The 16,899-nt window shown below is 40.9% G+C and overlaps 1 protein-coding gene across 2 annotated transcripts in view; it reads right to left on the bottom strand.

Annotated features, from left to right (window-relative positions):
- The window catches only part of LOC116848741 (C-Maf-inducing protein-like), a 47,629-nt gene that overhangs the window by 8,415 nt on the left and 22,315 nt on the right, over positions 1 to 16,899 (bottom strand). For both annotated transcript variants that reach the window (XM_032825160.1, XM_032825161.1), the window contains one exon: positions 1,124 to 1,309. In XM_032825160.1, the coding sequence (XP_032681051.1) occupies positions 1,124 to 1,309 (186 nt within the window). The remainder of the gene's footprint in view (positions 1 to 1,123; positions 1,310 to 16,899) is intronic.

Here is a 16,899-nt window from a genome sequence, read left to right as displayed (position 1 = left end):
TATATATATATATATATATATATATATATATATATATATATATATATTACGATAACGTAAAAGAAACATGGTGAAATAAAATGCTGATTGAAATAGACACAATAATTAATATTGTAAAGCCAAATAGAGAGAAACACTACAGGGATATTAGTACAGAGATATTAGACAGGCAGAAGTAAAAGAAATGAATGGATGCGTGCAGTTAAGGAACATAATGGTAAACCAAGTCCCCTTCTTGGCTATGCGAGCTAAAGGAAAGAAATATCATTATGTATATTAATTATGCATGTTAAAGGACACCTCGCTGATGAACTTGACCTTTACATATGTTGTCCAGGACATGTCCCTGAATAACATTTATAAAGTTTTAGGTGGCGGTCTCTCTTTATTAAAAAGTTATAAACAAAAGAAGTGGACTATTTGGGCTGTAGTTTTTCGATTGCATTTATGTATATATTATATATAAACATCTTATTAAATGCACAAAGTACACGTGTATTAAGTAATACAATGTTATGTATAATAGAAAGAAACGTGAATATGTTAAGATGTTAACTACGTAGTAACATGAGAACGCAATAATTGATATGTAGTATTGGACAATTATATCGTATTTACAAAATACTTCCATATACGATGTATATGGAAATATGGTGAACAGTACACGTATAACTAACCTTAACCTAACCTATCTAATGCAATATTCTAAACCGTACATGATGGGTTTGATTAGGGTTAGTTTTTTGGAAAGGGGATGCGGGAAGAGGAGCGGAGCCCCTCTCCCGCGCATACGCGTGTATTTTGTGCATGTAAGATGTCTGTATATAATATATACATACATACAATCGGAAAACTACAGTCCAAATAGTCAACTTCTTTTGTTCATAACTTTTTAATAAAGAGAGACCGCCACTTAAAACCTTCAGAACATTACTCACGAGGGTTACCTTTATCACATATGTGAAGGTTAAGGTCATCGGCGAGGTCCCTTAATATACATAATTACCGAATATAATGGTAAACCAAGTCCCCTTCTTGGTTATGCGAGCTAAAGGAAAGAAATATCATTCACCGGAGGATAATTGCAAATTGCAAGGGATAATGAGCTTTTTGTTCGACGTACTTTCCATAATATCGAGTGATACCACTGGTCCCTCGTATAAGCGTTGCTGGCTTGCAGAAGAAGCGAACCATCTGGCAGGACGATGCTGAGGCAGTTCTTGTACGCGGGGTCCCATCTGGCGACAACGTACTTTCGCACCTCCGACATGCTGCTGTACGGCACGGGTTGCTGAAAGAAACCCGTGAGCTGAAACAGACAAACAGAATAAAGTTGAAAGACATCTCTGGACCGCGCCAGAATGGTGTGACGACCGTCGATAATGATACCACCACGATCGGATCAAAAGTCATTACAGGCTACTTGCACACTGAGAGAAAAAAAATGATTGATTTCACGGAGGAAAAATTTATCTTTACTTCAACCATATTTTTGGTTGTTCTAACTACCGAAAATGGTAATAGTAACACGCAAATAACGTTATTATTGGCTAACATTATTGGCAGAATCAAGTAAAACAATGATTTCCTTAAACATAATTTACTGTAATTATTTCTCTATGTGATTATAGTTATAAATACTAAACGTTTTTTCCTCAGTCTAGTTATCTGTTATTGCCGCTGCTAAACTCGATGTGTCAGCGCAAAGTTAATAAACACGTAAAATGCCCGCACAAAAAAATAATCCAATATCCGTTATCGTGCGTCGGATTGCGGCGCGTATTATATAAAGGAACAGCTAATGAAGCATCAATATACTATTAATAAACTAATAACGATGATAATTAATCGCACGCAGTAATCAATGTTCAGCCGAACACACCATCCCGCTTATTATATAATTAAGCCGCGGTGCAAAAGAAATAACGTCGATTTTGCAATCGAACAGGAATGCGTTATTATCCTGAATACAATGAAACGACGTATCGTGTGCGGTGAAGAATTCGCGGCGGTCGTACCATATGCCGCTTCCGAAACGTGATGTCACGATAAAAGTATTCAGACAACTAACTCGCAAATCGATTGCACTTGATATTTCGTATAAAGTGAAAAAAAACATGTCGACAGAAATTTATCAAACGCCCCTCGACCATTAATCATTTCCCGTTTTGCAGCACTTGTAATCGCAGATTATTAGCGTCGTTTGACGTACGAACACGACAAAAAAGCGTCATCGCTGATTACATAAATTCATCTACGCGCAACGGATAATAAAAATGCTCGCATGTAATTCCGTTATTATTCTGTGAAAGTCGTCAGTATTAAACGCTCATATCGAGCGAGGTTTTGTGCGAATCTTCTTGTGATACTGATTCAAGGAGTAACAACATCTAGAACACACGTTTCTCTTAAAAATATACATTTATAACTGAGTCTTTATGCAGTGAAAAAGAGGAAGGTTACATCCTCTCCAACGTAATTCGTCGTGTTCCTTTTCTGACTCGACACTGAAATCGCGCTCTCAAATATAGATTCACTCTTAGTTCGAGAGGAGAAGGCATATGTTTCAGTGTAACGGTAAATTAATCGACAATATAGAGAAACGGCCATCATAAGTGGGACAGTTTCCGCTTTCGAATGCACTTTGCCGCGTGTCGCTATGAGTTTTCTACGCGGAGAAATTTACGAGTGGCGAATCGTTTGATGAGGTCCGAGGCACGGCTACTATATGTTACACAGAGTTCCTTTTAGACCGAGCGCGCTGTCGAAAAGTGCGAAATCCGCGGAGTGAAAACGTGTCGCAAGGTGCACCGCACGTGCCGTTGACGTCGGCATTGAGAACAAAGGGCCGCGCGTGGCTTTCGAAAATTTCAACTTTATGCGTTTATAGCTGAACGAAAAATTGACGTACGGATATGAAACAAAGGCCAGTCTCTTGAAAATTTCACGTGGCATACGCTCGTGCTGGTTGCGTATGCTCTTGTTATGACACGTGTTCACGTGTCATTATACGTGCCATTATACCCACGTAGCGTATGCGACACGTTGTTACACAAAGATGCCAGAATATAGTTCGATAAGAAAAGAAAGAGTGTGTTGGTGGCTGCTGTTCTGCTGAAATGTGCTATTTAAGCACTTGCTACGTTTTTTGCAAACTTACTATGTTCCTTAACAGGATAACGGTTTAGAAGGTGAAAGAAAAGGCGCATGAATGAATAGATATGAATTAATCAACGTCGAATTTAAGCGCGATCGACCGCCTAAAATGACGCGATCAAACTTGTCACGGTGAAGCGTATGAATGTATAAAACGACATCGGCGAATCTGGCCGCGGTGACAAAAAAGCCGACTTGGCGAAGGAGCGGAACACACGCGAGAGAGCGAGCGGTGGAGGCCGCGGCGAGAAAAAGGGACGGCGCGGAGAAGTTGCATAATGCAACCTGATGAGGACAATGCGCCCTGGTTCGCGCGCATCACTCGGCGTCTCGAGTTCTGAGACTGCACGGGGGATGATGACGACGACGATGGCGGCGGCGGTCGTATACGTATGTAAACGTAATATCGACGACTAACACAGAGACGCGAACATCTGCGTGTGGAATAGTGAATGACGTCAGCAGGGCGCGCGAATCTAGGCCGAGGGTTGAACGACTGTTGGAGCGGGCTCGGCCGAAACTGGGACGCTGCATCCCCTCGCTAAACACGGCCGAAAAGCGACGCTGTGCGCGCCGGGGCGCCGGAATTTGCGATCGCTGTTACGAATGTACGCGCGGGCTATCTTATTTCGTCCGATCGGCCGTTACATTGTACATTTCAATTCTTTGAAACCCGACGACTGGAAAGAGCACGATTGGGAAACGGGGGGAAAAATAGCCTGGGGGAGGCAAGGAGACGCCAAGTTGCATAATGCATCCCTTTTTGCGCGCGCGCGCGCGTACACACACACACACACACACACACACACATGTACGCACGCACCAAGTGTTTTGAGAGTGTAGGAGGAGAATTCGCGTTTACGGTGGGAAACGGCGTGTATTCGTAAATACAGACGACGATTAAAAATGACTTAAGGTTCGCAGTCGACGAGATAGGTATGCAAATCGACGTGCCGAAGTGGATAGCTATGCATACTTATAGGCGCGGAACGATCGAACGGCATTTATTTAAATACCACACGAGTGTCGTGTTCCGCGCGAATAAATATCTCATTGAATTTCACTTTTATTGCATAACATATAACACCAACATCCCGGTAAATCTTATTGTTTATAAATAAAATAACATTTTCGTGAATCCGCCGGGAGAGAGACATCCGCGACGCTCATAGTGACGAGTGCGCTGATCGCCGTTTGCAAAGGGTGTACTGCGCAATTAATACATCTCTTTTGCCATAAAAGCGCCGATCCAAGGTCATCTTTTGTAAACGACCTCACGATCTTTTTATGCATCTGTGCTACGAAGACCACTATGCATATGCATGCAACGACGCTATGCATATTCATATGTGACGTAAACGATAACAAAACGGCTGCGCCCATTACTTTACTGAAAAGTGACTGAATTTCGTGACTTAATATCCGCAAATGGATTGTTACTCGTGATTTTTTAATCTACTCTTCCTTCCTCTCTCTTCTTCACTCCTCCCCTCCCCCCTCTCTCTCTCTCTCTCAACTCGCATCTAAATCGATTAATGCATAGAAAGGAAAGGCGCCAATGTGCATTTCTATAATTAAAGTAAGTGGATAACGCTATCTCATAGGGACGTCGAGCGTCATTACGATAATACGTAAAAACAGAAATAAGTGAATGACATGTGCGTGATCCGCTCGCAATTGTACGTCCGCTGCATTATCGCGCGGGCAAACTGCATGGCAAGTCTCTCTCTCTCCCTCTCTTTCAAGTGCGACAATACGATTTTGCAGTTGTATTGACGTGCGAATGTAAATTCGCACGCTTCCAGAATGGCTTATCGCTGGGCGCTTGTTTATTACGTTAGTAATAACAAGGAGAATAAATTACGTTAGTTATGCATTTTACTCTCCTATATACTAGGACTGTGCGAAATGATACTCGATTCTGAACGCGTGGCCCAACGGTTACTTGAACTGATTCACGCAAGTCAGTTTTCATTGTAACGATTACTTGTATCGAAAGAACGGATTCAAATTTGAGTACAGTCAGCTGATGAAGTGTAACAATATTTTTCCTCGATAGTTTTCGCAACGCATTCCCTATTCAATAGAAAATTTAAAGATATAATTAACATCTATTACACTTTTACAATTAACATCTAATTACACTTTTACAATTAACATCTAATTACTAAAATATCTATTCTCCTCTCGGATACGGGATGCGTTACGAAATCCATCGTGGAAAAATGTTGCTACCGATTGTATCATTTCGCACAGCCCTTCTCCTACCCATCTATGTCCTCTCGGCTATTTGAATGACCTATAAGGAGCTAAGCACGGATGTCTTAGTGCCATTAGATATTAATACTACTTTAATAATATAATCATATTAATATGATAGTGGGAGGATAATATGTCCAGCATGTCAAACGCATGTATCGAAATTTTTTCGATCATCGCGGTGAATCAACCTTCTACATTTAGATCGATCCTTGAGTTCCAAACTTATATATATATATATATATATTTATTTATTTATTTATATTCCCAAAAACCCCCAATTAAACCGATGACTCAAATAGATTCATTTTATATGTTGCGAAAAAACTGCCTCCGCCAGGATTCAAACCTGGAACCTCCCCACTTTCCGGGCGGGACGCCTTTCCATTCGGCCATCGAGGCATCTGTGCTTAGTTTCTTATAAGTCATTCAAATATTTCTGTTAGTTATTCAAGGAGCTTTCTATAATTTCGGTTTATATCTCGGCTATTCTTCAGATTTGCGACTTACGTTTGTTTTTGACGCAAAACACCCAGTTGCATAATCGATGCGACCGTTCGTTACTCGCTCATAATTGCAAATTATCTAAATCGCGATTGTTCGAATGCTAACGATAAAACTTGCGAAATACTGGCAACCTGACGAGGATTCGCAATACGCGGCGCTTCCTGCTCGTCGCTATTGTGTAACTGCGAATTAGCGAGTGACATGTCGAGAGTTCACGCGAAAGAAAAAAGAGAAGGGGCCAAACCGTGCACATTGCCTTCTGTGTCATCACTCATGAATACATTACAATACCTTAAGTGCTGTCGTGTGCAAACGACATTAACGAACTTTCACCTATCTACCGTCTTTTCTGACGATGCGACAATGGAACATAAGACACGAAGAACGCTCCAAACAATTCGAGGAGCGAAGCGGCATCATTCTTCAAGTCATCAAATTGAACATTCTTCCAAGTTTCGAAAAATATTTCGCCGATCGATTCAAGTTTCACCGATAATTTATAATAAAAATCAGGATCGGACGTTTATATATAAACAACATAAACTATGTATGTCATAGAAAAAAAGGCAGCTGCATAGCAACAAGAATCTGCATAATCTTGTAAGAATCTTGATAATTAAATCTCATTGCAGCATATGGACGTCTAAAAGTATAGCTATCAATAGGAATATATTTAGCTATGAAATCGATGCAACAATAGCAAAAGTTTTGATTACAGCAGCAAATTTTTAGTTACATCGCAACAAATATATCTTCAACAAACCATGATCAGCAAATCTCTTTTTTTCCGTGTGAGATGCAGATAATAAGAAATCTATGGATGTCATTTGAAGAATGCATAGCTTGCTCAAAAATTAATTAAGAAAAGTTTCGATTTCTATTGAAGAACCCTTCAGAATTCTGATATAAATTTATAAACGTTGTTTCCTACACAAGTTCGAGTTTACAGAACTCTCCGGTCACATTTTTATCTTCAGAATTTAGTCTAACACAAAATCTGCCATATAATGAAATGAAAGTTCCATGCAATTTGTCATGCTTTTTTACTCTCATAATGTATTTACTTTTTTTCACGTGTATGTGTGTGTTTGTGTGCGCGCGCGTGTGCGTGTGCATTTTAATACAATTTATAATATTCCACATAGTTTCCATTACGGGTGAAAACAAACTGTATACGTCGCGTGAACAATACACGAACAATCCGTGTAATCTTGGAACATCTACAATTCCGATAAAACTCTGGCAGAAATCCTACAATGTGAATTGCATACGCGTAAAAAAAGAAACAACCGCAATGGCACGCTGATGAAAACTCGATTCCGCGTTAGCCAAGAAATTCATACCAATTTACGATTCGTGCCGATTATTTTCCTGTCCGCACTAGATGAATGAAGTTTAATGGAAGTCAGAAGAAACGACGTCCGACCTGGTTCAGCGGTAAAGGGGACACGATATTGCAACACCAAGTGCAGTTATTTTCCAGGAATATCGTTGTGTTCCGCTTCTCGCGGCGACACGCGTCTCCGTATAGCAGGAAATCCCGCGATTTGATCGCGATGCAAGTCCAATTATAAAGGAAGGACGGAGATGTCGCTGGCACGTGCCGCAAAATTGCACGTGTCCAATTTGTCACCCGGCGAACCCGTAACGCGCCGAGGTGTGTGCGAAGTTCACGCGATATTCATGTCATCTCACCGTGTCGTTTCTCATCTCCTATCGAATATATGCGTTGTGCAACGTTATACAGCTTCGTGCTCACAACTGTATCGAAGGGAGAACATTCTCGGCGTTACACAGGTAGATCGTGTATCGATGCAATTCTGAGAATAATTTGCATCAAACTCAAGTTTCCGCCGCAGGAAGTAATGTAATTCGATTTCAACTGTCGGTACAATCTATAAAGAAACGTTATTTCATCAAGAAGCGAAAATGTCGGCCAATCACGCTGATTATATTGCAAGAAATTATCTCTTCGTAAGAGAGGAAGTGCAATTATCCATATTAATCATAAGTAGACTTGAAGGACCACTTCCTCCTCCCCCTTGTTAACGACAAAATTAATCGAAAGCGGACGCAAACGACCGGTATTTTTGTTCACCGATTATTTCTGACGTCCAGCACGAGCGAGGTCATTGATCCGAGTCGACTGCTTTAATTTCTGAGCCGGAATACACGTGGGCTTGCACCATTTGACAAACAACTCGGTTTATAGCGCAGAAATGGCAAATAACGGCGTCCGGCTCTCAGTATTGTCGCAGATTTATCGAGTCGCATGTTTACCGTTTTCCTCCGTTCTTCCATTCTAAATCCCGCTGTACACGTGACCGCGTGCGTGCGTGTGTATGTGCGTGTACGTGCATCCTATCTTTAACAAAGTCACGAGTTCAATACGAACGCAAGATGGGTCGTTTCAGCATCTTTCTAGATCCTAAGCGTATCTCCCGTGTCGCACGTGAATTGCATTCAAATGTCTCGATTCCGTGCTACAAGCGAACGTAATTTTGTTACCGCCAAACATAAATTGAACGAGCAAATGATTTATTATTCCTCTTTCTCGCGCGCGAAGTTACCTCGAAACTATTTTCAGCCGACGGAGCTACAGCTGACAGCTTTCTTCCTCGCCGGCGTTTCTCCATATTTTCTTAATATCGCGAAACAACCAGGAGTCTCTCGCGAAACAACGCGAAAGGTAAAACTCGTTGGTGAAACGCCCGCTTGGCGGCTCGCTCGAAAAGATCAGTTTGAATCGCCGCAGAAAGCACGTGAACCGACCGTAATACGTCGGTCGGCTTGGTTGGATCCAAAAATAATCCGCACCCGTAGAGACGTCGTCGTTGTCGGCCCGATCGCACCGACGAAAACAATACGAGATAAACGAGACGCAGCGAAACGAATCGATTGTTGGCGAGCGATAGCAGATTGCGATTCGAAATATCCCTGGGAGATTGGTAACAAACAAACAGTTTCCCCGGGCGAAATGATATATGGCGAACTCTGTGGCAAATCGTGCGACTGTTACGGGATCGGAATTACGCCATTTGATATCTCATGCCCATGATAATCGTACGTTCGAGTATGTTTCACATTTAAGAGTTTATTGCCCATATCTCAAAAATAACGAAAACATTTTGGCGGAATCAGAGAGTAACCTATATTGTACCTAAAAGTAATGACAAATTATTTGACTCAGAGTATGAATCAAAAGTTATTCCACTTTGAAGTATAAACCTAACAAACATGACGACGTCATTTCATGTTATTCTGCTACTTGAAAGTGTCTCAATTCGTGTTGTTGTAGAAACATGATGTTATCTTTTGTGAAAGAAAAGATGAATAAGACATAATGACAAAAAACTCATTTTTTTATACTTTAAGTATTTAAAGTGACGTATGCAATGTTTCATTGTGTTTTAGAGAGATACATATTTAAAAGTTAAAAATATAATATAAAATTAAATGAACAGAAATTATAAAAATGTGTTGGTAAAGTGTGTGTGTGTGTGTGTGTGAGAACAGAGAAAGAGAGAGAATATGTTATTATTCGACTATATCATACATATATATACGTTTTTATATAGAATATAGTAATATTAAAATGTAATATCTCTTATTTTCAGTGACTTTCTGCGGAGCCTATACAGACAATACTTAATACGTTTATATAGATCTATTTGTGAAAAAATATTTATAGCGATGAAAAACGCGGGAACACATATTCAGCAAAGTAACACACGGAGAAAAGACGTGGGCGAGCGAGCGGATGGAGACAGATTAAATGCAAAACTCAAGTCATGACTGTATATCGCGATAAGTGTACACAGTGCGTACTTTCGACGCGAGTCGCTCGGGCATACTTCTTATCGATGTACGCCAGATGCTCTTCGAACGAGTTCAATAGCAGAACCGCGATTGATGCGCATTCGGCGAAACTGTTATCTCCGGAGGAATTTTCCTCAAGTTTGGCGAAATTTCACAACGCGGTAAATTCCGTGAATCCCGGCGAAGAAATGAATTTCGTGAGTTCGTGGGATTCTTTCGACAGATCGACACGCGTGCACAGACGTTATTACCAGGGAGGAAATATCTGAGGTAACTCTCGGGAAAATTCGGCGTTTCCGATCGAGCGATTTTGTGACAAGCGACGTGGCAAGCCGGCTGCCGACTCGAGCAAAAACCGCGAACGTGACGGTAGCCGTTCTTCCGGACCGTCTTCGGCAACTCCGGAGCTTTCGGAGCTCGTCGCAGAGTCAGTGACATTTTCCTTCTCCGGTTCATCTCGCCAGAATGTAAATCCCTACATTCGCAATGGTATAGATGCTGACGCAAATACGAAAGCTGCCAGTTCTCTCACTCGTCACGTGTCAAGTGAATACGGATCGCTCAGCCAGTAGAAACGAACCGACGGCCATGCGCCACGCGCTTTCGACCCTTTCGTTCGTGACATTTTCATAAAGGGGGATGCTGCCCGTTCGGGGGATTAACTGTTTGACTGCTTCCGAGTCAAGTTCTACTCAGAGCGAGTGAAAAGCAGCAATATTTTCATTCGAAGCGATGGTGAAGATACTGCCACTCAAAGAGTGTTTCACTTCACGCTTGAAGTGGACTTTGACTCCATATAAGCGAATTTTTCAGTCGATCGGAATGAATATGTTGTTATGATCTGGTATACATCAAATTCACTTTTCAATTTCAAGTGAAAATATTCATTCAACAATTCAGAGTAGAAAATTCATATGTAAGTAACAAAAATCACTTACCTCTGAAATGAAATTTCATTCACTAAGATATTTAAAAAAACGATAAAATACCCAATTATTGATATCTTCTTAGTTACTGACACTCTAGAAATAAATCTAGATTTTCTTGCGATCAGTTAGACATTCTTACTTGCAATAATTCCAAAAAAGAGCTTTGCAAGTAAAGCCGTGAACAAATATCGCTGGTTGCAAGAAAAAAACAAATTTTTTAAATAGGGAACGACTAAGTTTTTTGACTAAGAGGAGAATAGGTAAATAATTTACACTTATTTTACGCTAGTATACATACATTATGTATCACGGATACGCAAATTTCGAATTATGGAATCTCCGCCCCGGCGAAATCTCGCGTGCCCACGAAAACGTTCCGGAAATTACACGACAAAGTTACATACTACCGAATCAATCGGCTCACCTTGCCGATCAATCGCTATCGCAATTAATCGAAAGCGCGGGAGATTTGCATCAAACGTCGTTTTCCGCAGATTTTCACATGAAATCTTCTTGCTCTCGATCCGTTCTGTAATCTGCATTGCGTTAGATAACAGTGGATCGAGTTTTCTCCATTAACTTTTATTATATATGCACCACATTCGACCGAGTGCATTGGCACGATACATGCGCTCACCCGCGAATCGTGATCGAAGTACGATAAATTACGCGCCTATCCCTTCCCCCAAAATGCGTCGCTTTACATGTATAACTTAGTTCGCACGTAAATTTCCCATTCGCGCGGAATGGATCCGTCGTGTGCGACAATACATTGCCCCAGCGATGCGGAATTACGTCTTAACGGGTTTGTGGAACCGAGGGAGAGGAAATGGGAAACGACCGAGGGGCAGTCTACACGGGCTTTACGACTGCAATCTGAACGCCGACCGGAATTTTTCAGCGCGCTCCACTTCGACTCCAGTCGCGCCAAATGTTTGCGCTTGCCTGCCAAACGCCGCGTTAGGCGAGACGACCGCTGCTTTATGGATTCTTTCATGTTTCAAAAGACGCGAGGAGAACGAGCTTGTATTTTTACGGTTGCTAACGGCGCTATAGAAGCTCTAGCTAGCTGGCCAGCCAGCCAAGCAGCCATTCAGTCAGCCAGCTAGCTGCGTCTCTTTCGCGATTGTTTTATAGACGTTGCCGCCTTATTCTGAATATTAATTATAATATTCGGAATTACTTAAACTATCGAGATGATTATCATCATCATATTTTCTGCGTACTCTTTTGTTCTTGCTTTCTCCTGTTCATCCATTGAGCCACTTAATTGACGGCCCTGACAGATTGATTGTGCTAAGTCTCAGGACCGTCAACTTCATAAGTTTTGTAAGATCCTCCTTAATTTCGGAAAAGTTCTTATTGAAACTAATCCTCTATTTCTCATTACACACAATACACACACACACCCACCCACCCACCCACACCCACACACACACACACACACACACACACACATACACACACATGCATGTTATTTCTATACTATCGCATTTCTATACTATACGTTATGCTATCACGTCTATATATTATTACAATTACAGAATGGTCTCGATAAAAACTTTTTACCAATTGGGAAGCGTCTTATGAAGTTGATGGTCCTGAAGCTGAGCGCGTAATCAGTCACTGCGGTAGTCAATCGCATGGCTCGGCAGATGAACGAGAAAGACAAAGAGAAGAAAGTAGGCATAGTTCATGTAAGTTCAAGTAGTTCCAAGTGTTTTAAATACATCACGCACTGCGAACCATCGCCATATAGAACTCATGGAAATTACGCGAAATTGCTAACGAATTTAGAGTCGAGCTGAAAGAGTGGTCATGGCTAAGACCGCAAGATTGCAAATTCGCAGCATAACTACTAAACCCAAGTTTATCATTATTCTGCGGTACTTTTCAAACGTTAATAGGAAACCGTTGGGATTCAGCGGGCTTGTTTCGTCTCACCCAGTATGAATCGCCACTGTCTCTTATTATCCAGCACGCTCAGCAGCTGTGAAAACGATTCAGCCTGCTGCAGAAGCAAGCATCGTCTCATTACCTCTGATACTTTAAGCTGCTTTGCTTCTAATTAAAAGGATTAAAGTAATGCACAGATTCGCGTCGCGTCGCGTCACTTTATTATAGGCTGCATCATTATGTGTGCGCCGAGGCGTAATTGTTTCGTTGACGTCGCACCTCTTCACATACTTTTAATCAGCTCCGATGACTATGCGTTTATGCGAAATTGTTTAATACGCTACAAAGTGTGGGAAAACATAATCAACTAAAACTGTTCTGTAATCTCTTAATGTATCTTGATTATCTACTTCGTAATATACTACGAGTAATTTCATCGTCGTGTTGAGTTAACTGATGTTATAATCGGTTAAAGCTCTTTTTGTTCCATCTACGACATCGTTATGTTGCTCCGACTAATGTAGAAGCTGTAAATCAACATAGCGATTACGTTGTAATCGCGATACATTTCTATTTCGACCGTCGACGAAATTTCAAAGGTGCTCCTTTATTCCGTCGAAAGATTTAGGACCACCGGGACGTTCCGAGAACCCGTCCTATCTCGGTTCACCGGTTTGGAAATTCCCGCACTTCTATCAACGATGGTTCTCTGGCATATCGCTCGAGTGACTCAAATCCTAACAATTCCATCATTCGCAACCGCGAGAAGAGGAGGAGGGATCTCACTGCGCGCGGCAACAGAGTATCCGCCGCGGTCGGCACATCGTCGTCGGCGATACGCGTGTATATAACCCACATCTTTCGGAGCAATTTCGCGACTTTTTCGCGCCGGATCCGTTTCACCATCCGTATACCGACGAAGGTGGGATTCTCGCCGGTCGTCGACGGCACTCGCACGAAGGCCGACGAAAAACGAGCCGTCGCCGACCGGTATTTTACGCAGCGTTAGGCGCGAGGAGCAAAGCGGCAACGGTCGCTGCTGAACACGTAGCCCAGGGTCAGCTTTGACGTCAGTAGAGCACACACTCGTACACACATTCATGCACGCCCGCACGCCCGCACGCACGCATGCACGCACGCACGCACGCACGCACGCATGCAAGCAAGCAAGCAAGCAAGCAAGCAATCGCACGTTCGCGCGTAGAACCGCGTTCGGAACATGAGCGAACATCGGGATCGTTCGCACCGATTTGTTTGCAATAACGTTGTCGTGTGTGCAAAATGTCTTGGTACCACCCGATTATATCCTTTGCAAATTCCTCGCTCGATCTAGGAACGATTTCTCTCGAGCAACGACATCGAGGGAGGCCTGTAATTCTCGACCAATTCAAGTACAATTAAAAAGAAAGAATTAGATTCTAAGTATTTGGGATTCTAAGCTTTTTGGTCAAATTTCAATTCAGACAGAAATTGAGCAGATGTAATGAATACTGATGCTTTCCTTGACGTCTTTCAAGAAAGAGTAGTCTATAAATTGTTCAAAGAAACTGCGATTAAAAGAACACTCGACTTTGGCTCATTCCATATGTATAGACATGTGTATGCGCGGGTGTGTGTTTATGCAAAACAAATAAAAAAATAATTTCCATATTTAATCTGCTTTGTGTTCCTGCAATAAATTGTACTAAAAGGAGATATTTATACTATCTCCGTTAATGCTAATCGAATAAAGACTCTTTGCGACAGCATTTTTTTGCTCGCGCAAGACGATGAACAAAAGCGGAATGTGCAAATGTCTTTTTTTAATTACCGTCTCGCATACGAGAGCAAGCGTGTACGCAGCACCGACGAGGTGTTAAAGACCATCAGCCCCGGGCGAATTTTTACAAAGAGGCTGGCTCCAAAGGGTCCTTATCGATCACTTTTTATTGTTCGATACAAATACTTGGATATTCGTAATGTACAATAAATTATTAATTTTATAATTTACAACGCTGTCTATTTTGTCGTTATGTATACAAACCTACAATGAAGTATATTAGATATTTTTATAAAACTGCATTTTTTTTCTACAATCAATCCACATACTGATTTTACACAAAATTACTGTCAAATTTGCCGACTGAAAATTATTAAATGGTTACGAAATTTTCTGTTAAGTCTCACAGGACCAACAATCTTTAATATTACCTCGTTGATGACGCGTATTCTCAAACGCTACACGCGAGAACGTTAGCGATGATCGCGGTCGTCGATCGACGATTCGTCGAGGACCCCTTTTCTGCTATTTCTTCCACGGGAAAACAGACAGAAACGCCGGTTCCCGTAATATTAGCTCGACTGTATCGATTGTACAAAGAGGTCAGAGGAGAACCACTGGTCGTATGAACCCACTGTTTGATAGAGATTCGAATACGCGCGTCATCGCGCGGTTCGACGTGGGTGAAAAGCACATCATTCGTGAAGCGGTATATCGAGTCACAAAACGGTTTGGACGCATATCGAACAACGCTTCAAAATGTCAAAATTGAGAAACACTGCTGACGCATTTACGAATGAATCCTTGATGACAGGATTCGAAGTGGTAGTACAGGGTATTAACACGTATTAATATGTCATCACGTTATCTTACGCTTATTTTCACACTCTGCACTGTCACTTCGACTCCTGTCATAACCGATTCCTACACGAATGCAGCGCTTCTCAATTTTGACATCTTGGAGCGCGAAATTCAGTGCTCGAAATGCGTCCAAACTGTGACTCACAAGTAAAATCTTAAAAGTTCAAATTTCTTTCTAATTTGGCACAAATGTAGAAGTACAAAAAATATTTAGTTCATATTTTCTCATTTTGGCCCACTTTGAGTTTCACGGGCAGTTTATAGCTTTTTAATATTCTCTCTCCTATCAACAAGAGCAACAAAAATAGATAAGAAATAAAACTGAATACAAGATATAGACGTTTTTGGTTTGCTGATTATGAATATGAAGTTAAATATGTCAATTATTTGTATAAATAATAAAATGTTTAAATGAAACATGTAAAAAGTTGAAAAAAAGTTTATTTATACAAATAATTTCTCGGTTTGGCCGAGATTCGAACTATTTTTGACTAATTTAGTACAGATTTGAAATATTTCGGTTAGAATCTCGGCTAAAGAAATTTAGAATGGTTCGTGTCTCAGTTATGCCGATTTTGTTAAAATTATTTAATTATATCTTATATTCAATTTTATTTTTTATGTATTTTTGTTGCACTTGTTGATGTGATAGGAATGGGAAATGAAAAAATATGAACTAAATATTTTTTGTACATCTACATTTGTGCCAAATTAGAAAGAAATCGGAGTGTACCTTTTGGGTAGGTTTACTTGTCAGTGTATATCGAGGATCTCGATTGCCATGACTCCTGAGATCGCCTTCGTTTGACGTTTGAAGCACGACACTACCGCAATCTCGTTCAGATATCATCTGCAAAGAATATCTTCGACGTTTGCGATTTTATACTTTTTCCTCTGATTGTTCCGCGATTAAGTACAAGTAAGAAAAACACCAGATACGTATCTAATCCTAGATACTCTTTTTATTTTGGTCTTTAGATATAAATATCTTTCAACATAAAATATATGTACGTGTATTGAGTATGTAAATATATTCCGTGTTGAAAGTTTACATATTCATATTTAAAGATTAAAATAACAAGAATGTCTAAAATTAGGTTCGGGACCTTTACCTTAAACGCAATACGTCGGGAAAAGCGCGCGCTTCGCTCGAGGCGCAAATGCGTTTAATATATTGCATCTGCGAAATTAAAGAAAGGATTTAGTCTTTAAATGGTTCTCACATAGATTATATGCACGTGCGGTAACGATAATAAATCTTTCATCTGAGTGTAATTTTGCAATTGATTAATATTCATGGTTAGCACTTAACGGAATAGCAGGAAACAAATGAAATGATCGTTTGTTACAAACACTGCAGCTGGTATTTATCGATTTTTTTTCTTTTTATTTTCACCGTCCGATGACGTCGTGACAACGAAACGAGTCGTACGGTGAGTTGAGACATCGGACTTCCCTGCTATTCGCGGTTGTCGGGAGAAAAAAAGAGAAAGAGAGAGGGAAGGAGGGATCGGCAGTGTAATCTTTATGAAGATACCGTATTTTTTATGCGTAGGAAACAGCCAGTTTTTATGAGTCTGACGAACATTCCGTGACACTATCCGGGTATCGACTATACACGTCGCTAAATCACGTTGATTTCGCCTTTTATTTAATGAAGATGAAATAAATATCAGATGTTAACGCACTACGTCAATGGTTCCCCCCCCCCCC

Source organism: Odontomachus brunneus, unplaced genomic scaffold, assembly GCF_010583005.1.
Source record: "Odontomachus brunneus isolate Ranch 3 - 2012 unplaced genomic scaffold, Obru_v1 Obru_scaffold_100, whole genome shotgun sequence".
Taxonomy (NCBI): Eukaryota; Metazoa; Arthropoda; class Insecta; order Hymenoptera; family Formicidae; genus Odontomachus; species Odontomachus brunneus.
The sequence above is the reverse complement of the archived record's forward strand: the minus strand, read 5'-3'. Positions and strand labels throughout refer to the sequence as shown.